This window comes from Martes martes, assembly GCF_963455335.1.
Source record: "Martes martes genome assembly, contig: scaffold_228, whole genome shotgun sequence".
NCBI classification, from domain to species: domain Eukaryota; kingdom Metazoa; phylum Chordata; class Mammalia; order Carnivora; family Mustelidae; genus Martes; species Martes martes.
Genome location: NW_027666377.1, coordinates 61,053 through 84,480, shown reverse-complemented (window position 1 = coordinate 84,480; position 23,428 = coordinate 61,053). Strand labels below are relative to the sequence as shown.

Genomic DNA, 23,428 nt, shown 5'->3' with positions numbered 1-23,428 from the left:
GAGAGTTGGGCATAGAAATAAATAGCAATAAATATTTGTGGGGTTTTTTTTAGGAGGCTCTGTGCCTAGACATCTATAAGTCCTGTACTGGTCCTCTCCCCACAGCATGCTGTGAAAAAAAATTACTTAGAAACTTGCTATAGATTTGGTGACTAGGGAGTGGGGAGTGGAGCACATCCTGAAGAGACTGGAAGCCAGTGGGATGTATGATAAAGTTAAGTTCAAAACAAAAAGGAACATGTGACAAATGAAATTAAAGGGATAGAAAGAAATTAAGTATCAAAAAAAGAAAGAAGGAATTAAATAAATATCTACTCTTATCATCCTTAATGGTGAGATTTTTGTTTTTTTCATTGGGGTGGCTATTTCAAGAAGTGGCATAAGAAGCATACGACATGAGAATAGTAATGGCACAGTGAGTAGATAAACTATCTTCTAGAAGGGGTTAGGAAAGGGAAGGAGAAATAAGGGAAGAGAGTAACGTATCATAGTTTTTCTTCTTTCCTAAGATGGTACTGCCTAAACAGTGAAAACGAAAATTTAGTATGTAAGATTAAGATTAACCACAATTAGAGAACAGAGGGTTGTTATTCAAGCTTTTACAAATATTCCAGTTCTCCTGGGTACATGGTAAGTTGTTCTTCCTGGCCCCAACTAAAGTTAGGTGTGGCCATGTGACTTACTTGGTCAGTATGAGCAGAAATATTAAAAGCCAGTGTTCAATCACCCTATCTCTGGTCTGAAAAGTGACTGAAACTACACATGTCCATCGGCCTGGATGCCCCGAGTAACTATGATGAATAAAAACCTGCTACCAACCTACATCAGACATAGAACATGAGCAAGAACAACTGTTCTGTGTTAAGCAGCTAAGATTGGGGGGACGGGTGTTACTGCAGCATAACAGCTTGACTGAAACAGTAATTTGGTAATTAGAAGTGGGATACTACTCTAACAAAAACCTAACTTGAAAAGGAGATAATGACTTGTGTTTTCTAGGGGAGGTTTGGAAACAATGTTAATTTTGTGTTTTGATTACTGTTGGCAGAGTTTAGCAACATTTTTTAAGGACAAGATGTGTATAGAAAAGGAGTTTGTAGGCAAGAATGAAAGGGAATAGAGAATCCTTGAATACAGGGACTTACAAGGTTGAAGACACAGCTGCTTCAACCAAAGCTGTAAAATATAAAATGGGTAAGTACTTTGGACAATGAAGAGCAGTTAAAACTTGGTTCTGAAGCAAAAACCAAGTTGTTAAAATCTGATTGCATGAAGATATTTCAAGGCAAGACTCCAACTAAGAATGCAACACCCACTAAATCCTTCCAACTGGACAAAATGGCTCATGGAAAAGCCTCCACCAGAAGTATGGCTCCTCCAGCCCTGATAAGCTCAAGGTACTTGCAATCAAATAGAGACACAGGGATAAGAAAGCAAATTATAGCAAATCTAAATAGTTTATCTATAAAGAAAGAATTGTCAGTATGGCTATTGGCATATGAAACTAAGAGGAATCATACAGAGAAGCAGAATAAATTAATCACGCAGCCAAAGAAACTATGAGCAGAACTAAAACCATCCAACTGAGATAAAACGACCCCTGGGTTCCCAATTTTCTCCAAGTAAGAAGCAGGCTGAGAGAGCTGCTCAGCTGCCAAGAAGGATTTTTCCCCAATGCCTGCTTCAAATATGACCAAGGAGAAAGAAGGGCCTTGCAGCAACCAACAGCCCCAGAAAACAATGAATCAGAGAGCCCCTCCAGAGAACAATCCCCATGCCTAGGTTGGGGGCCCCCACAGTGGCTATCCATGATGTCAGGATTGCTACAGCCATTAACTTTTTCTCCCATTCCCCCACCTCTTTCTGAACGGGAATTTTTACTGCCATCTTCCAGTCCCTGCTCCACGATTATAAAGTGGGTATCTAGTGGTTAAATAACTTTGTGTTTTTGGTTTTAGTGAGCCACATCTGGACCCAATGCACAGAGTACTACACATTTCCCAGAAACCTTGGCCTTTAAGTTTAATTACACTGAATAAGATTTTTGGATTGCCTCCCCTGAGGCGGAAGCAAGTATTTTGCTTGTGGGAGGGAGTCTGAGTTCAATGTCGTGGTCCTTAGTGCTCTTAAAATATTTCCAACTTTTTGACTTTCAGGCACATAGAAGTTAGATACTTCAGTGGAACATACTCTAGCTAATGAAAAAGAAAGTGACAGGTGTTATCTCCAGGTGGAAGCTCTAAGAGCCAGGGCGCCATTCACTACCTTTTGGTTCCTCCCTTGGCAACCATGAATGGAGCTTCTATCAGCCTGAGTCCCTGAGCAGAGCCCTCTTGTAGACCTCCACTAGACACAAAGCATAACCAAGAAACAAACTTTTGTTATATGAAGCAACGACTTATGGCCCATTCTTACCAAAAAATCATAATAAAATCCTCTTAAAAATCATTGCTGCCAATGTCTGAATTTCCTCTTATATCAACACATTAGGAGTATCATTAAATAGATTAATTTCAGGGTCTTAATTTCTTCATCTACAAAATGGGAATGAAGCCCTAACTACCTCATAAGATTATTCTAATTTAAATACATTTATATATATATCACTCTTAGAACAGTGCCCTAGTACACAGTAGGAGATATAAGTGCTTGCCATTTTTATTAAATACCTACCAAGTTTGCTGTAGATTCAGTTGTGCTATAAACACCTGAAGTTTCATAGTCTGGTTCTAGAGAATATAGCCAAAGTGAAGTAAAAAATGAGCATTATTTTATAATTTAAAATTGTATAAACAATGATGAATGTCAGATTATATCTAGATCTCACTGACCTGAAGGATAAATATATTCTTCATGGTATCTCCCTATAAAAAAAAGACAGACAGAAGAAGTGTTTATGTAGGGCTTTTTAGCTCAGCAGAACCAGATGGCCAGCACTTGCTTTTTCTCAAGTTTTACGGATATATATTCAGAACTAAAATGTATACATCCTTGAAACAAGTGATCTGAACTTTCATACTAGTGATTAGCAGATAGATTGAAGCCAGATACTGACTGTAAACAGGACAAATTTCTCCTCTGAAAATTCCCTCAGCTCTTAAAAGTTCAGGCAGAAGTGAAAAACCAGCTGTATCCAATTTTTCCAGTCAAGCAGTACAGTATGGTGATTAAGTTCACAGGTTCTGGAGTTAGGGATGTCTACATTTGAATCCTGATTAATTTACACCACTTTAAGCGGGTTATTTATCTTTGTGCCTCTATTTCTGCCCTATAAATTAGGGATAACAATACCAAGATCATGGGGGGGGGGTGAAAAGAACATAGTATGGTGCTTGATATATAGTAAATGGTGTCTATAAAGTAATTGAATATAACCCATATTATGCTTATGTGGACATTAAAGGAGTATATCATGCCTCATCCATTTCTCAGCCTGTTTTAAGTAAATAACATATTTTAAAATTGGTTTGTTCTCAGAAGAGCTCAGCGGTCTAAAGTATTTTGATCTAATACTACTATACCATTGGAATGTAGAGAAAGTTAATCATCAACTGGACAGCTTTCCACCAAATAAACCCCACAGGTCAAAACTGGATTTGATTCTTACACATGTCACTTATCAAACACTCCAGACAGCAGGATTTAAGGTGAGAACAAAGATTTGGTTACTTTGAATACGGCACTACAGGTGAGCAGTACATCTGAAGGTACCCACCAAGCTAAAGGGAAAAGGGAAAAGGGTCATGCTGAGTAAAAGAGCAGAGAATACACATCCTTGAGCACATGCATGCACATGCATGGGGACGAAGTCTTCACAGATCTTTCTTGTGCTGGATGTTTTGTCCTCAGTAAATTCCTAGAAATACCTATTTTCTTCTACATATGTAGAAAGAAAAACATCACAAGAAAATAAAGAACCTGATTGTTACATCAAGCCAGTGAGACTGCCTCATACCTCCTTAATCCACCCAATTCCTCCAGAATTGCTTCAGTAGAATTGTCTGTCACTCATACATCATTTTACAGTAAAATGGTAAAAATAAGCACACCCCATGGTGAGAGGCAGTACAGCAATTGTTAAGGACATACACACAAGCAAACCAAATTCAAAATTGATCTCTGCTAATCACAAAGGACCACATATTGCATGATTCCACTTAAATGAAACGTCTAGAATAGGCAAATCCATTAAGATAGAAAACAGACTTGTGGTTGCCTAGGGCTGGGGGGAGGGATGGAGAGTGGCTATTAATGAGTACAGGGTTTCCTTTTGGGGTGATAAAAATGTTCAAAAATTGATTGTGGTGATAGTCATGCAACTCTCTGACTATATTAAAATCACTGAACAGTACCCTTTTTAAACAGGTGAATTATACCGTTATATGGATTATATCTAAACAAAGCTGTTACAAAAAAGTTGTATCTCTGCCACTTACCAAAGGGTATGACTTTGACCATGTCATTTGCCCTTTGAACCTCAATTTCCTCATATATGAACAAGGATTCCTCATATATAATTTCCTCATATATAAACAAGGACTCCTTAGAGGGATGCAGAATATTAAATTAGAATATAGTTATTTAGTCCAGTGGATGACCAATAGGATACAATAAAGAGTAACATCCTAAGTCAGGTAGACTTCTTTGGACAACGAAATTATTTTATAGCAGTCTCATAAAGTAGCAGCTAGTCACGGAAAAGTCCAAAGTAGTTCCATAAACAAACGGTCCTCACCATAACATAGTGTCTTCCTAATAAGGAATAAGTATTTTCCATACTAAAATCTCAACAAATCAAAACTCACTAGAAGACCTATGCAGAGAGCAGGAAGTAAGCTATGACAATGTGGTGGCCTATAGAAATAGAAGTCTGTCCTTCTGAGAAACTTCAAACATCTTGAAGAAATCTCTTCAAATACCTAGCAAGCTGTGAAACAAGAACTGATAACTCATTCAAAATGAGCTACCAGAACACTATGAGACACCCCTCAAACCAAAACTTTAAATCCTACTTCATAACCCTGAAGTACTAATCCCACAAGAATCATCTTTTAAAGAAACATTTAACTGTAACTGACTCACCACTGTCAGTCTGGCCACTGCCCTCCTCTGAATTCAAAGTCTGTTTGCCCGAGCTACGTCCTCGCCTTGCAACACAGTATCTCGAAGCAGCAGGAACCATTGTAGTGGGCCCTCCATGATTCTGTACCAAACACACACACATACACATGCAGTTCAGGAAAAAGAAAGCTATAAATATATCTTAATGTACTTTAGAATCAAAAAACGTGAGAAAATGATGAACAGAAAATATTAGTCCATACTATGTAAGGCAAGATTATTGGTCCACCTCTACCCCTTTTCTCTAGAAATAGCTTTTAAAAAGTTCTCCTCTTCCATCTTTAAAAGCTCCTAAGATAAAAATTCATGTCTTCCAGAAGTGCTTGATTTGGTGGTTTGTCAAAAAGCTAAAATTTATTCACACTGCCTTTACTTTAAAGAAAAATAGAAAGCAAACAGCTTTTGAATAGAATTTTACCTACTTACAGGTAAAGGTGGATAAGCAGTTTCATCCCCTTCTTCAACTTCATAAAAGGTAATGGTTTCTTCCAAGCCCCTGGGCATCTGTCCACTCTCTGGGGCAAAGCTATACTGGCACTCCTTATTCATACAATGCATCTGGCGGTGACTACGTCGGAAGGAACTTAAGTATCAAGTAGTTCAGAGAAAAGGGGAAAAATGATAAAATTTGGTGGTAACTTATTTCTAATTTCTACGTAACAGTTCAAACATCTCAATGTTAACACTTTTTTTTAAAGATTTTATTTATTTGACATAGAGATCACAAGTAGGCAGAGAGGCAGGCAGACAGAGAGGGGGAAGCAGGCTCCCTGAGCAGAGAGCCTGATGCAGGGCTTGATCCCAAGACCCTGAGATCATGACCTGAGCCGAAGGCAGAGGCTTAACCCTCTGAGCCACCCAGGTGCCCCAATGCTGACACTTTTAAAAAACTTAATCTATGTATTTGTTGTTCAGCAGTAAAGCCAAATTCACCCATTTTCTGATTTTCAACATGTAAAATTCACTTACCGAGATCTGTAAGAGAAGTTATCATAGCTCTGACAACATCTTTTACCTGGGCCAGGGTAAAAACCAACTTTAGGGCCCTCCATGTTATGCCTGTTTATAAAGCGAGATGAATCCCTAAGAATGAAGGGAAAGGAAAACAAAACTCTTTATTCACTAGTGCTTAAGTCGTCAATCCTTACACTTAAATAGAATTAACACACCTTTCTAAACATGTCCTAATAGAAAGAGCTATGCTCTCCTCACTACTGGCATTAGGCCTATCCATTATTTATGGATACAGAGCAGAGCCATATACATGGCACTCAACTTGATAGCCCTAGCATGTCTGCATGTCTTCAACCATTACATATTTCCTTAGACAGTGAGAATACAAATCTCCCATTAAATTCATTCGACAAAAATTTAAGTATACATTAGTTCCATACTCTATGCAGACATTACAAAAGGGAGCTAACCTACTAAGATATTTCTAAATTGTACTGTAATTCTCTCTAGGAATTATTCACAAACAGAGATGTACATTATCTTGAAAGTCAGTTAAGCCTTACCTGGGCATCCCATATCCCCGACCTTGTCTCTGAGATGCATGCTGAGGATGAAAATGTTCGTTAGACATAATACTGCCAGCTGTCTGCGGGTAGTGCATTGGAGGGTCATGCCCATAATGCATACTGTGCTGAAGCCTGGGTGGGAGGAGGGCGTCTCCCCTGCTGTAAGCCATAGTCATATAAACCTCTTTTCCTCTAACTTTTTTGAACATCTTCTTCCGTTGTTTCATGTCCATCTCTGACACAGCTTCCAGAGAAACAAAGAAGTAACCAAATAAGCTTCATAACCAAAGCTAAAGATCCAGTCCTCCCCTCCCCCAAATGCCCAGATCTTTTTTTTTTTTTTTTAAGAGAACAAACCAAGCAAATACAGGGAGGGAATTTCTGTATTCTTTAAGGATGTACTACTAGATTTTCCATTTGGAAGGGCAAAACCAGCAGGTAATTTCCATATTGATGGACATCTCAGCACTATCTTTAATACAGGGGGCTCCGATCATCCAAACATAGTCATTTAGTCACCTACATTACTTATTTTCCAAGAAATTATGCCTCATGATGTCACTAGCTGCTTCTGTGAGGTATATTCCTAGTTCTTTGAGAAATCTTTTCGCTTGCAGTTTTAGAGTCTAAAATCCACCCCCACTCCCCACCTTGAGGCACCTTTAGCAACGTCTAGAGACATTTCTGGTTGTTGCAACTGCAGGAAGGATGCTACCGGCATGTAGTGAATAGAGGCCAGGGATGCTAATCAACCTACAATGCACAAAATGCACAGGACAGCTCCCCACAACAAAGTTACTATCCATCCCAAAATGTCAGTAATGCCTAAGTGAAGAAACTCTGAGAACAAGATTTATCTATGTTGTCTTTTTTTTTTCTTTTTAAAGATGTAATAAAGAAGGATGTAATAAAAACCTTCAGTATACAAACCCATTTCTGGGACATAGCCCCCGGAAATTTTCTGGTAACCTCTTCCTTTCCGACTGGGCATGACATTCCAGGCAGGAACAGGTGTGACTTGAGTAACTGGTTTTAAGTTAGCCAGCGGAACCATGTGCCTTTAAGTTAAAGATACCACCATAAAGCCACTGCAATGCAGACTTAATTCTCACTGGATATACATACCCTCACCCATCCCACTTCATTTTCAAGTGTATTCTACTTAAACTTGTTGACACTAGCTATTCAAGAAAACCTAAGAGTAGTTTTAACAATTTCAAAGCCACTTGTAGCACATACCATGTTCCAGAGGAAATACTGTGACAGACTAGTCTACAAATATGTATTGCCTTTCCTTAGAAGAGGATTATATTTTCCCACCCCATTGACTTCAGGCTCAGCTATGTAACCCACTTTGGCCAATGAAACGTAAGCAGATGCTTTAAGAACCGGCAAATGGTTAGTCATGTTCATTTCTTCCCTATGATCATGGAAGACTGTGTCTAGATAAAGCCTTTGTTGGCCTGGGTCTCCCCTTTTTTTATGCACTATGAAATGCTAGATGAGCAAAAATGAACTTTATTGTTTTAAGCTGCTGAGATTTTTTTGGTTATAAGGGCAGCATAACAAAGTTTAATGCTTCTTCAAGTGGACCAACAGCATCAGTATCACCTCAAAACTTGTCAGAAGTTCAAATTCTTGGGCTCTACCACAGACATACTGAAATCAGAAACTCTGGGGATAGAACTCAATCTGTTTTAACAAGCTCTCCAGATAATTCTGGGGGATGTTTAAGTTTGAGAATGACTAGACTAGTTTATCTTGGTATAGACAGAGGCTCAGTTAGCAAGCTAGCTTTCCAATTAGTATGAACAGTTTTATACCAGAATTTTGTTGTATTTAATATCTCTAGTAAGTTGGCTAGGGCCTAGGGATTTGAAAACTTCTCATGTATGGGTGTATTGAGATTTCATACTTCAGCATGTGCTTTTAACATTTGAGGTAAGTCATCTTAAGCTGGTACCAGATGTAACTGGATTTCTTACTAGCATCCTAGAAATTCTTAATTTAATACTACGAAAAGGCATCAAGAGCCAAAGATTTTAGTAATTTAACAAACTATCATATTCTTACTTTTCTGCCAATTCTTCAATGAAGACTGTTACAGAATTATTCTCATTTCCAACTTCCTGAATATGAGCATTGTAGTATCTTCCACCTGATTCCAGGCGAACCTGAAAGAAGGTAGGAGACAGTAAAAATACATCTAATCTTGAATCTATTGGCAGATATGTCTTTTACCAAACAAAAATACAACTTCTCCCCAAATGGAATTCAGTATCTACTTATTAAAGTGGTTGATAATCAACACTGCCACCCAGTCTGATTTAAGAGAGGCGGCACATGCTAGAAGATCTTTACATCTTTTTTTTAAAGACCCTTAAATCTTCTCACAGAGGTTTGTAATTAAAATTTAAAACAAACATTAAAACTTTTTAGCATTATGTAAATGAGCTTTATTGAACTTATATTAATGACTAAAACCACAACCTTGGAAAACAAATTACTGAGTTAAAAGACAAACTAACCTGACACTTGTCTCCCAGATAGTAATGTCTCCCAGCATACTCCATGTAATCAGACTTTTTAAGTTCTATTAAAAGAAAATGAAGATTCAAGCTCATCCTAACTGGTACCTTTCCCATTTTACATCATTTAGTTTTCTAATTTACTTTTACCAGTGTTTTTGAAAATGCCACTACTATAACGTAATATTGGGGGCAGGGGGGTTCCTAAAGGGTCATTCTCTTACACTTGATAAGGACATTTCTGTAGTCAATTTAAGGAGACCTACCCAAAAAATAGTTTTCTGCCATAAAACACAGATAGGTGGAAACTGGGAGGCTATAATCTTAGTTGGTCAAACACCAGTAAGATACAATTTGAAGTAACATACCTCAATTAAAAAGAAAAAAGAAAAAAAAAACACTACACAGCTACTTCAAAGCAACCTGTTATTTTTAACAACTTATTGTGTTCCACAGGGTTTTAACCTCATTATAGATTGTTAGATTGTTAACTACACACCTAAGTTCATCCAGGTTCAAGAAGTTGAATATGAAAAATTAAAGGCTACCTTGAAATCAGAGCTTTAAGGGCTAATTTCATCAACTTCTCTTAGAGGGAGATTACAATTACCTATTTCAAAAGTTGGCAAACTTTCTCTGTAAAGAGCAAGACAGTAAGTATTTCAACCTTTGTGGGCCATATGGACCCTGTCACAACTACTCAACTGTGCTGTATATCTATTCATGGACAGTAAATTTGAATTTTATATAATTTTCATGTGTCACAATACACTGTTTTTCTACATTTTTTTTCTGCCATTTAAAAATTTAAAACCATTTTTAGCTCACAGGATCATAGAAAAACAGACAGCAGGCTAGATTTAGTCTGTGGGCCATAGTTTGCAGACACCTGACCTATTCATTTATCAATGAGGATAGTCTGAACATTTTAAATTTAAGATAAGCTTATTTGCAGTAACAAGTTTCAGGTACTCTTAAAGTTATCTAAAAGTTATTTCCACACAGTCTTTGCAAAACTGAAAGTCATGGATAAATATAAGATTCTGAAAGATCGCTTCCCACTTCTAAACCTATTTGTTTCCTCTTCTGGATTTAAAATCATGAGGATATATGGGGTGCCTAGGTGGCTCAGTTAAGCAGCTGCCTTTGGCTCAGGTCATGATTTCAGGGTCCTGAGATCCAGCCCAGAATATGGCTGTCTTCCCTGCTCAGCAGGGAGCCTGCTTCTCTGTCTCCCTCTGCCCCTGCTCCCAACCCCGCTCATGTTCTGTCTCTCAAATAAATAAAATCTGTTAAAAAAATAAAGTAAAATAATGTATCAAGTAAGCTAAAAAGTACCAGGCAACTTTTTTTTTTTTATAATAGTACATTAAGAACATCTCATCAGAAGCAATATGCAAAATTTTTCCCCTGGATCTGTCAGGATTCAAAAGTACACTGTCAGTATTTCATTACCTTTTCTGCTGTCCAACCAAACATCAAATTCTACATTACGATAGATTTCTGGATCCAGGGCTTTGAGCACCTTATAGGGAAAGAGCATCTTTGATGGACCTTCTGGAGACTAAAACAAAAATAATCATGCTAGAAATTCACCATCCTTAGCTTTAGTGTTTCTTCTACGAAAAAAGAAACTTCTTTTTTGAACTATATACATATGCTTCCTTTTTTATTAAAAAAATAAGTGCCGTTAAGTTTTAACGTGTATCTTAAAAATCGAGATTAAAGAAGCAACATGCAAATAATCTAAAAGGTTTTAGATGGAGGAAGGGAAATATTGTCTAAAGCAGCCAGCAACTCAGGATACAGCTCATATAAATCAGTGCAACACAGACAGATTAAAGATTCAATCAGGCTATTCAATAAATCTCATCTTGATATACAATACAGAGCTGCAAGTGTTTCTATACCTTAAAATCATCTGCAAAAATCTGAAATTTTCATTTCATTTTGGTCAGAATCTATTACAACTTCCAAAGAAATTACCTTTTTCTTCTGCTTTCCTAGAATTTCACCATGTCCAATACTGTTACTCTTCCCAAATTACCAGCAACTGAGGCATACATAGAAAGTACTGTAATAGTATCTGCCCTATTTAGCAAGCCTCAACCTAAAGGTCTGCTTGATTTTAGGCCTATAAAGATAGTAAAAATTTTTCTTGTTTTTCTAAACAGGATTATTACCTATTTTCTTTGAATAGAATAGGACAAGCATATTCTTTAATGGCAAATAGAAACCTTAGCATCAGAAGACTGATTACAAACTAAGTATCTACTGGATTTGTAATATTACTTGAACTTGAAAAACAGAAGTTTCTGGAAATTCTAAAGTGTTCAGAGTTTGCTTGCAAATAATCCATACAATTCCATTAAGAATAAAAATTCAGAGAACATTAAGCACCTGTTTTACATTTTCAGATTAAAACTTCCACAAAGGCAAACCTGAACTCCTCCCTCACACCATACAACTAGAATGGACCACCTGACCTTAATTTGTTTAAGTTATGATGCTGCAGGCCAAGATTATGAAAATTCTTTGCCCTAGAAAATCTCAAACCTTTGCTTCTTCTGTTCCTTGACTGTACCCCTCTGGGATATTTTCAACGTTGCAGCAGGCACCCAGCTCTTCAGTCCTAATTGAAAAGATTTAAAAAAAAGAGCTTTATATAAATGCAGTAGTTAAATTTTAAGTCTAATGACTATATCACCACCTAGTGGTAAAGTAGCTCAGGTCTAAAAATGAGGCAAATACTTTTTTACCCCAACAGTTACATTTATGCTTCCTTTTTCTAAGTATGTGCTACAATATACTTAGCAGATTATCTCCGATATTTCATACCTCCATCTCCTAAGATGGTCCTTATGATTCTTACTTCCTGGAGTGCACATCAATGTATGATTCCCCTAACTCAAGTTTGCTTCTAACCAATAGGCTATATGTTATTATAGAGCCTAATAATGTAGTGCCTGTATTGCTGGCCTCTCTCTTGCTGACCGTAAGGAAGCAAACTATCATGTTCGCTAAGCCCATGTGGCAAGAAGCTGAGGGTTAGTTACCTCTGGCTGACAGCCACAAAAAAAATAATAATAATAATAAAAAATTCTCAGTCCTACAGCTGCAAAGAACTAAATGCTGCTAAGAACTATGTGAGCAGAAAAATGGATCCTTCTTCAGTCAAAACTCGAAATACAAACTCAATCCTGGCCAACCACCTCACTGAAGTTCTGTTGAGACCCTAAGCAGAAGACCCAATTAAACTATGCCCAGATTCCTAACCCATACAATTGTGAGATAAGTGTGTTAAATTGCAAAATCTATGGTAACACAGTCACGCAGCAATTTGGTAACTAATACATCTCACCTTTTTACTACTATAGTTTCCATAAAGCCTAAAGTCCTTAGGACAAGTCATCAGTGAAGAATGAAGCAACTTCTACCCCTACATTCCCAAGTAAGTTTTAAAAACCTCTCCTCTACCAAAAAAAGTGCAAGCCACAAATATCCAAGGAATAAAATTGCAAGCAAGACCAAAAAAGACAAGGTGACACCTGACTGGCACCAAGCCTATCTAAATTTCCTAGACAGAAGTAGGAATCAAGAAGAAATATAAGACAACACCTACTTTATTATCTCTAACACAAAATTTTTGACCAGATCTGTTAACAGCAATTTCCTCAGAGGCCACAAACTACCTTCCTAGTGAGTACCAAAGGCAGACACTTTGAAAACTCCCAAAACTTCCCTTAACCTGAGAGATTCTTTTCTATTAGTTGGATGTGTGTGTCAAATAACCACTGTGAACCTCAGTTACCACAAAAATGATGGTGCTGGTTTAGAACCAGTTTTTTCTTAAAGTATGGTCCACAGCCTACCTACATCAGAACACTTGGGGTGTACTTGCTTTTTTTTTTAAAGCAGATTCCTAAGCCCCACCGTGACCTCAAATTTTGTGACAGTTAGCCTAAGAATCTGCCTTTCTAATAAGCACTATGAAGTATACCTTTGTATAGAACTGAAGTTTGAGAATCATGGGGTTAGGTAGTTCTAAAATCACTTCTAGCAATTAAAAAAACTGATTCTGAATTGGATCAAACCTCCAAAGCCTGATCATCTCAAAATACAACATGTCTTCTTGATAAAGTTTCTCTTCCCCCATCAAAAAATGTTTATCTAGATACATACGTGTGTGTAGTGTAAGTCATAAGCTTGTCAAGCCCCTTCTACTTCCAAATGGTGATGCACAGAAACATTAAACATGATCATGTAGTTGACACCCCCTTTCCCTGTATTACCTATCCTGAGTTGAACTCTTGTAGTCAATACGGACATCTTCACTGCCAGTCAGAGCATTGTTTCTGTTCTTTTTGGAACCACTTCGAAACAATTCAACTGCAGTCTTCAACTCTTCTTCATCCACAACAAACACATCTTTATAGAGAATTTCATACAATACAGCTAAAGGAAAAAAAAACAGCCAAAACTCCAATTGTCAAAGTAAGATCTCTTTATAACAATGTGAAAATAGCCATAAACCAGTATACAATTTCAATAGGTGCCAACAAAGTCTTAAAAGAGCTGTTTATGGTGGGTCCCTCAATTTACAGATGGGCAGAAAAACAAAAATCATCTGAAATACAGCTAAGCATTTACAAAAGCCTTCACATACCCTGACAAACAGCTGCACTTGACTGAAATTGTTTTGAGTATACTGAATCATAATGGCCATTACTTGAATAGCAGAGTAGAATCTGAAGAAAAGAAAAACACACAGAACAATTAAGTTAATGTTCCATCTTACAACCATGAAATACTTGAAATTAAATTGCTAACCAGAAACTGATTAACTGTTTTTAAAAACATGTTTTCAGATTCCACAGATTCAGTGTTATCATATAGTACTTGTCTCTGACTCATTTCACTTAACATAATGCGTCAATTGTATCTCAATAAAGCTGATGCGAAGTGATTTTTAAAATTTAAATACAGATAAATGCAAGCTAGAACTCAAATGGATTTTCTTAAAACTGACTTTTAAATGCCAAGATTAAAATCACTACAAAGGCAACACTGTGAGCCTAAACCATATCCCTACTAACGTAACAAATACTGATCTATAAATTAACAAAAAGATGGGAACTCTTACAAACTGAGTAAATCAAGTCAAAAGACCAGCTTAACTTCAAAAAACGACTGGAGAAATTAGGTCAAATACCCAAATATTCTAAACTCAGACTATAGGGGGAGAGACTTAATTTACTCAAAATGTTATCCTCCGTACCGAGTAGCAATATATGAATACACCATGTAGGAGCAATACTGCTAGAGAGACTTCCTTAATGAATTAAGGCACTGAGATGGCTACAAAACGAGTTAATTTCTTTGATCTTTAATCTCTAGTTTTCCCAAACAATAATCCAAAGCCATGCTTACTAACCAAAGTATTTTAGTAAAAATGCTTGCAAGCTCTACATAATGAAATGTGTTTGAATAGCACCCAAACCTTTTAAAATTTTTGTTCAAAAATTCATCTTGTGTAAAGGATTAATACCTAGGGACTAAGTCTATTTTATTTTGAAGCTACCTCTGGTACCAGGAACCTAAGGTACCAAAGATGATTCTCTGTGTTCTATGGGACAACATTGCCACCAAGCTTCTTTGGCAGAAAACTGTAAGCACCCTGTTTGCTGCCTTCCTACCTACTCTGGGCTAACTCCTTCTAATAACAAAGTCCTCTATCTCGGGTCTGTTATTCTTTCCCAGACTTTTTTTGGAAATCACAATTCCAACTCCATCAGTATAATTCATTTCAGAGTACTGAAGGCAAGCGTCAAGCTAAAGTAACACACACTAAAGTTTAGGTTATGAAGTTTCACATGCCCCAAGGGTTATTTGCCTTTAAGAGTTTATTAATCCGAAAGAACAGTAAATAAGATTTTCAGCAGAGAAGCCCTTTGTACCTCAGACTAGAAAAACGTGAAACTCCAACTAAGAAAGGTTAATAACTGGAGACAGCTGTTAAGGAGTAAAGGAATCCAGCTAACCAGAACTGAATAAACAAGGAGGAAAAAACCCCCAGAGATAATGATTTAATTTATTCACGTGGCAAGAAGTTCCACTTTGAGTGTAAGAGGTAAAACTAGATATGATGGCTTTTATGTTCCTGGTGGTATCTCAACATAAAATAATAGTTCTCTGATACATACTTATAGGTAGGTAGGTGGGATGTATGGCATTAACCTACAGAAAAAATGAGGTAGATCTGTAGTACTGATGAGGATAGGTGAAAAGAACAAGGAACAATATATTTAGTATGAGCCCATCTACATTTAAAAAAATAAATGCAAAGAGAATGATATAGGATACCCTCTCAAACTTAATAGTTATTTTGAAGCACAGGAGAATGAAAAGTAAAAAAGGGGGCTTTTTATTCTACCTTTAAGTTTTGTTTTTAATAGAAGTACATCTATTCTTTCTAGGTAAAGAGGCTAAGTGAAGATGGATGGCTACCTTCCAATGGTATTCACTTTGATACTGAATAACTATGTAAAATGCAAAGTTAAGTCAATAATATTTACTGCTTTTAATGAAGTCATTTTTGAAAACATAAACAATTCAGATATAAATCCTTAGAAGCCTGAACTGAGATACAGTAACCAAGTTTTAGAGAAAGCAAGGTGTCACACAAGTACCCTGCTGCCAACTGGCTTTTTCATACTTAAATTTCAAGATAAACAAACATACTTTATACATTTGCAAATCATACATATATACACTATCCTGTGCATGCAAATGCCCAACTACTGGAATTGTATTTGTGTGCATGTACAGATTAGAATTATACGTGATATTCTCGTAGCTGCAAACACTCAATTTGTATTCTTATGGTTCCCAAAGGATGAGGTTTTCCCCTTAGTTAGCTCAAATAATATCTCTGTAAAATATACAGGACTCACTTAAAAATGGAGCTATATAATTGTAGGAACTAGGTGATAGGGATTATGGATGTTCACTATACAAGTCTTTTAATTTTTCTCTGTATGAAAATTTTCACAGAATAAAATGTCAGGGGAAAAAACTGAATTGCAGGCTTAGAGTCCTGGTAAAGATCTAAATGTCTGGATCTCCTCTCCGGCAATGCTGTATATAATTGCTAAAATAACAAAAGCTACAATTCCTTCTTTTTCAAAGAATTTTGATTATGTCACACCCTTCCTTAAAAACTTTGAATGAGTGTTTAGGAGCAATTGTACGGAATGTCTGAAATTTACTCCAAAATACACTAAAAATTAAGATGGACTGATGAATGGATAGATAGGTGAAAAACTAAGGATACTAAAAAGGTGGGAATTAGAATGCTCATTATAAAATTCTTTTACCTTCTCTGTATTTCGTTAAATCTTTATAACAAAATATTGGGGAAAAAACTACAACTATTCCAAAAAGCTAAATTCTTGGAATGGCCTGCTCATTATGTAACTCTAGCCTATCTTCACACCATTGGCCTCTCCCCCACCCAACTACTGGACTCCGAAAGCGTCTGCTGCTTCCATGTCTTTGCAGAAGTCCTCTGAATAGACTGCCCTTCATGCTTGTTGGATCCATTGTTTGATATTCCACTTAAATACCTCTACCACCATGAAACTTTCTAAACTCTCTGAAGCAGAGCAAAGGACTTTTTCTTCTATGCTCTTCGTACATACTTCTATTTTAACACTGATCACTTCACTGTAAAATTAACTATTTGCATGTCTGCCTTCACAGTCCATGAGGCCCTTAGAGAACAGGTATATTGTTTTCATTTTGGAGTCCCCAAAGCCCAGTGAGCTGCCTGGTACACTACAAGAGCTTAATGTTGCCAAACAAATTAGACGGCAGTACCACTAATAAAACAAGGTGCCCCAATTTATACTTATTTTCTAAGTTATCTCTTGCATTCTACTCTATTCCTAATGCCACTTGCCTGGTTCAGGTCTTCTGTCTAGATTACTTTAATATCCCAACAGCTCTCCCAGTGTCTAGTCTTGTCCTACTATCATCAAAACGTTGCCTCAATTTTGGTCCATGGTGTGAAACAAGACTTGCAAAATGCAATTACTGTATAGTCTATACTCACTAATCAAATAATTGGGATAAAAGGCTTTTCTTAAAAGCTTTTTGAAAAAAAAGAAAAAAAGAAAAAAAAAAGAAAAGAAAAAAAAAGAAAAAAGAAAAATTATATGATGAAGAACAATCTATTTAACTGCAAAGAGTTCTCACCCAACAAAACAACCTCCTATTATTTTCCAAGTACCTTACTAGGCAGTAATAGCACACTGTCCTGCACTCAAGAAACTTTCAGAATAATGAGAACAGACATGAAAACAAATACGGTGTGATAAATACTGTAATTACTGGGGTGATGTTAGAGGAACACAGAGGAAATAACTCCAGGGGAGTTAGGAAAGTTTCAAAGGAATTAACATTTGAGATACAAAGGAAAAGAAAAAAAGTTATACTTTTTATAACTTTTTATAAACTTTTAAAGGAAAAGAAAAAAGTTATACTTATTGGACTATCTGGAATCATGGTATACAAGGTTGTAGGACAGTGAAGATGAAAAGAAGTTTGGGACCCCTTAGGGGACACTAAGTGCCTAACTTCAGAGTTTGAACCTTATCTTCTAGTCAACAAGGAGCCAATTAGGGTTTGGGTGGGCTTTTTGGGGGGGGGGGGTTAACCGATTTCAGGAGTGGTAAGATCAGGTCTGTTCAGAGGATGGCAAACAGAGGATGGAGAGGAAAAGGCTGGCGGTAGAGAAGCTTGGCATTTAGACTATGCTTTTTCCCCATTAATTTGGTAACAAAGGATCACTTCTCACTATTTTGATAAGCCAGCAGCATCTATTTCTTTTATTTTAGTAAACATTCACCCATCTTCTTACCTTGTCTTCATAGCCATTATCTGTGACGTAAGTTGGAGGCTTTCCGGGATAGCGATAAAGAATGAAATCCCGACTACACGGGAAGAGAATATAAGTGGTTGAATAGAGATAATTTAATATATGCAAGAGATAGTTATAAGAACAAGTATTTGGGCTTTTAAAGTGTCCACCTTATTCATACAAAATAATCAAATGTTTAAGAGGCTAAATAATGTTAATTCAAAGTAGACCGCTAACTGTCGCTAAATTTCTATGGATTTTTAAAATGAACCTTAATGGGGGTGGGGGGCCTGGGTGGCTCAGTGGGTTAAGCCTCTGCCTTCAGCTCAGGTCATGATCTCAGGGTCCTGGGATTGAGCTCCGCATCAGGCTCTCTGCTCAGCAGGGAACCTGTTTCCCCCCCTCTCTCTCTGACTGCCTCTCTGCCTACTTGTGATCCGTCAAATAAATAAATAAAATCTTAAAAAAAATGAACCTTAATTTGGGGAAAGGAGGAGAAAAGAAGATAGACTACCAACTGTATGCATGTTTGTTGAGTGTTGGGGGCTCCCACTTATTTAAAGCATTGGCCTGCAAATTCTACTTGGTAAAAGATCAGATAATAAGCATTTCAGCTTCTGTAGGCCATATGGTTTACTCTGACTTTGTAGCATGAAAGCAGCCACAGACCATGATAAACAAGTACACATGACTGTTCCAATAAAAATTTACTTATGGACACTGAAATGAGTTTCATATAATTTTCACATGCCATGAAACATTATTCTACTTTTGATTTAACCATTTTAAAACTTTTTATAAAAATTCTTAGCTCGAGGGCAATACATAAACAGAAAGAAGGACAATTTAAAAGCTGGCCCTTGGGGTGCCTGGGAGGCTCAGTGGGTTAAAGCCTCTGCCTTCGGCTCAGGTCATGATCCCAGGGTTCTGGGATCGAGCCCCGCGTCGGGCTCTCTGCTCAGCAGGGAGCCTGCTTCCTTTCCTCTCTCTGCCTGCCTCTCTGCCTACTTGTGATCTCTGTCAAATAAATAAATAAAATCTTAAAAAATAAATAAATAAATAAAAGCTGGCCCTTGACTTAAAAGCAACTGATTAGCTACCTGCCCAACGCCTCTTCTATATGACTTCTTGATTGGTTTAGTGAGAAATGAGCAGGCTGCAAAACACTAACTTGAATGAGTACCATAATGAGAGGGTTTGGCCTCTACCGCGTATGCCAGCTCACCATCCTAAAAATTGTGGAGTCTTACGTATAGAAATCAGCTTCTTCAAATGAACAAGATTCCTATGAGCCTCTAACCTACATTATAAAACTATTTTTCAAAACTGCACAGCTTCCAGAAATAGCCACTTCTGCTATTTTTTTAAAGATTTTATTTATTTGACAGGGAGAAAGACAGAGAGGGAACACAAGCAGGGGGAGTGTGAGAGGAAGAAGCAGGCTTCAGGCCAAGCAGGAAGCCCAATCCCAGGACCCTGGGATCGTGACCTGAGTTGAAGGCAGACGCTCAATGACCAAGCCAACCAGGCACCCTGACTTTTGCAGTTTTAAAGACCAAAGTGATGCAGCAATGTTTCTCAAAATGTTCCATTATTATGTCCTTAAAGAGTCTTCTTTTCATAATTTCCTTCTGAAATTTTAATACCACAGATACACTGTGTATCTGTTTAGGTACTGTAACCCTTTGAAGGACCACAAAGCACTGCAGTATCTAATATCTTTTTGTCTTGAAGAACCTATTTCTACCCTCTTAGAAGCTATATTGCCCCAGTGAAGACACATGCAAGAGGCACAAAGTTAAACACACAAGAATTCTAAGAAACACATTCTGATTTCCTACAGGAACACCAGCAATTAAAGTCCTTTATTTCATTCAAATGGACACAAATGCTAGAGGCTCTCCACCTAAAAATTAACACCAATTAACTGTGCTTAGACCTCTTCATTCTACATATCATTACATTAAATCCAAATTTCCCAAATCCCAGGGAGACTTGAATAGAAACTTTACATATAATCACATATACACACTCAGTCTTTTAAAAAAAGATTTAACTTACTTATAAATTAGAGAAAGAGCTCTTATTTCCAGCTGGCCAGCACTTTCCTAAATATAAACAGTACATAAATGTTTTAAAAACACTCTGTAGCTATGATGTAAAAGTTTCTGCAAGTTCAATATTTGTTATTTTAGATGCTTAGCACTGTTTCAGATGAAGAATTTGTAGAACAGACTATAACTTGCTTTGAGGTTTGGGAATATTGTTACTCATTAACATAAACTTATTCTGAAAAAAGGAGTCCTAAAGACCTTCTCAGTTAGCTATTAGTAACAAGGACAGTTAATATGAGAGATTTAAAAGGCACAATAAAAATGGAATTAATGTTAGGAATATGAAGTTAGCAGGGTACTTAGTAAATGCTAAGTCCAGAACTATGGAATTAGTCATATAAATTATTTTTAATTAAATATGTGTCTATACAGCTTACTTCTACATAAAAGGATTAATACAAATCAGGGGAACTTTTGAATAAAAAAATAATGACCTCCTCGTAACATTCATTACTATCCCTCCTCCCCCATTAAAGTGAAAAGGCTTAGGCTTGTCCTGTTTGCAAACAGTTTATGGAGGATAAAATTGTTGACACACAATTCTCAACATTCAACACAAAACAACAGATCAATTGCCAGCCTCTAAACTTTTGCAAGAACTATTTGATTCAACACAGCTGGCTACTTAAGAATATAGGTTGTGTCTAGCTAAACCGACACCACTGAATGAATATTTAGATTTACTATTCCAAATACTCTGAAAAGATTAAACCCCCATATTTGATCTTACCTTGGGATCTCCCAACCGTTCCAGGTATTTCTCAAAAGATCCCTCCACATACTTCAAAAATAAAACAAACTTGACTTAACCAAATACATAGCATTACTAAAGTCTGATTATATTCTGCAATATTATCCTCCAATGGGTTTTTATTCAGCTCAATAATTATGGTATTAAATTAATATTCTGCACAGCACCTCAAGAAGATTTGCACATACATAAAAGTTATGAGTGGAGAAAGGCTAGACTATAAAACTATTTTAGGAAATGGTCCTGGCTTATCCAGATACGAGTGCATTTCATCAAATATAACACCTTGAGTTTCTTTTGAAATGCCAATTTAAGTTAACTTGACAAATTTCATAAATCATGCAAGCCCAATAATTTCAAGGATTTTAAATCTGATAGGAGACATGCATTTGCAAAGCTAAACTGAGGAACGTTAAAGGGAATTTTATTAGTTTCAGAAAAGCCCAGGGCACAAGCGAACTTCTTGGGGTAACAGAAATCTTCTCTATCTTTATTGCAGTGGCAGTTGCATGACTATATATTGCCAAAACTGAAAGTGCTGAACTTAAAATGGTTAATTTTATTGTGTGTAAAATATACCTCAATAAAAATAAAATTAAACCTGGGTAACAGAATATATGTCTAGCTCCATGTACATATATCATAGAAGTTTTTTCAATTTTTCTTCATACCCTTTTAAACAGCCTGAGGTATAACTGGCATAGAGCAAGCTGCTCATATTTAAACGGCATAAATACATTTCGACATATGTATGCACCCAAGAAACCATCATGACAATTTTGACAGTGGATAGATCCATCACCCCCTTAAGCTTCCTTGTGTCCCTCTGTAACTCCACTGACTGACCCCCACGCAACCACTGATCTACCTTCTATCACTAGAAACCGGCTTGCATTCTTCTAGTTTTATAAAAATGATATCATACAGTATGCACTTTGAGGGAGGGTCTACCTTCTTTGGCATAATTACTTTGAGATTTATCCATCTAAGTTTTAAAATTTTACACAAATCTTTGTTACTCAAAATGTGGTTACTATTACTCGATCATGAACAAGGCAAGCATCACTTGGGAGCTTTGTTAAAATGCAGAAATTTTGGGCCCCAGCTCAGACCTACTGAATCAGAATCTGCACTTTAACAAGGTCCGCAGGTGATTTGTATGCACAAAAATACTTGAGATGCACTGTTTTACACCATGGTCTTGCATTTGAAGTAATTTCATGAATAATCCTTTCCCCAGATGTAGTAAAGACTGTAATTAACTCCTAGGTAATAAGCTTTAAAGTCAAGAAGCCTTCACAAAGTTTTAAAATTCACTGAAATCTGTTGAGAAAATTAAGAGTAAACCTCGAACAGCAGGCAAATACCCACAATATACAGTCAGAAGAAAACAAATAGTACTGGAAGGGCTAAGAGTGTTTTTTTTTTAAGTCACACAAAAGGGCACACTACAAATCAGACCTTGATAAAACCTCATTCTGTTAACAAGAATTCAAATATTTCAAAATATTCAAAGATGTCTTCTACAAGTTGTTTTAAAGCCAATCATTAGTGGCAGAGCACCAATTACCAGTTTGTCACATGAAGATAAATGTTTAGAACCTAATTTGTTTCCTTATAATTGGGTTTTATAAGATTCTTCATATGTCTGATGATTACCGTGTACATAATTAAGAGTACAGAGGGGTTTTCCCATTTATACATACTTGGGAATACACATTTAAAAACATTAACATAGCCAAACTTTCTGTGAACCATGACTACTTGTTCAAGAAAACAGTGGTATGGATAATACAGAACAGTAGTCAAAATGTAACTTTTTAGGGCTTGCAAGATTATGGAAGGTATATGGGGAGTAGAGAGTAGTGGGAAGGATACAGATGATTTGTTTTTTAACTTTATGATTAGAGTAGAGAACAATATAATTCTGGAGGTAGTCCAGAAGCATGCTAGCTAGGGGGAAGGCAGCTGAAAATTAAGTATTTGCCACTGGGAGGAGATTGCATGACATAATTTTCATTATGTAGATGGCTCAAAATTAATTCACTTCCCATTTGCTACACACACTACTAACATCTCTACCTTAGGTTATGTATTCTACTTACAGACTCAAAAGTATGTTGGTTTTCTCTCATATATGAGACACAAGCCTTCCTGATTTCCAAATGATGGACCTGGCTGCAAAATAACTAAAAAGAAGAGAAAGACCAGCTGTCAACAGTCATTGGAAATAGCTTTTAAATTAAAACGATGAACTGGGCACTAAGTCCCCCTTATTCAAAACATATGTAGGAAATTGGGAAATTAAGTCCTAACATTTCTAAAATCTTTTTGCCACCTTTAGTGGGGTTGGGAGAGATGGTTGTCTTACCACCCCCACCCTTTCTCCTAGTTCTTATGGGCATAACCTATAAATTTTTCCTTAGGCACTAAATTTAGAAAAGTAGGGGCTGCTTCTAAAGGATCAAGATTCA

At 36.7% G+C, this 23,428-nt stretch overlaps 1 protein-coding gene across 1 annotated transcript in view; it reads right to left on the bottom strand.

Moving 5' to 3' along the window:
- Positions 1 to 6,844: 6,844 nt before the first annotated feature.
- LOC308338054 (UDP-N-acetylglucosamine transferase subunit ALG13-like) overlaps positions 6,845 to 23,428 on the bottom strand; it is a 38,818-nt gene continuing 22,234 nt past the window's right edge. Inside the window, 11 exon segments of the mRNA XM_080831611.1 lie at positions 6,845 to 6,885; positions 7,572 to 7,699; positions 8,715 to 8,815; positions 10,625 to 10,733; positions 11,726 to 11,801; positions 13,462 to 13,624; positions 13,836 to 13,917; positions 18,090 to 18,162; positions 20,151 to 20,197; positions 20,934 to 20,984; positions 23,060 to 23,143. Coding sequence (XP_080687737.1) covers positions 8,757 to 8,815; positions 10,625 to 10,733; positions 11,726 to 11,801; positions 13,462 to 13,624; positions 13,836 to 13,917; positions 18,090 to 18,162; positions 20,151 to 20,197; positions 20,934 to 20,984; positions 23,060 to 23,143 — 744 coding nt within the window. The 3' untranslated portion in view covers positions 6,845 to 6,885; positions 7,572 to 7,699; positions 8,715 to 8,756.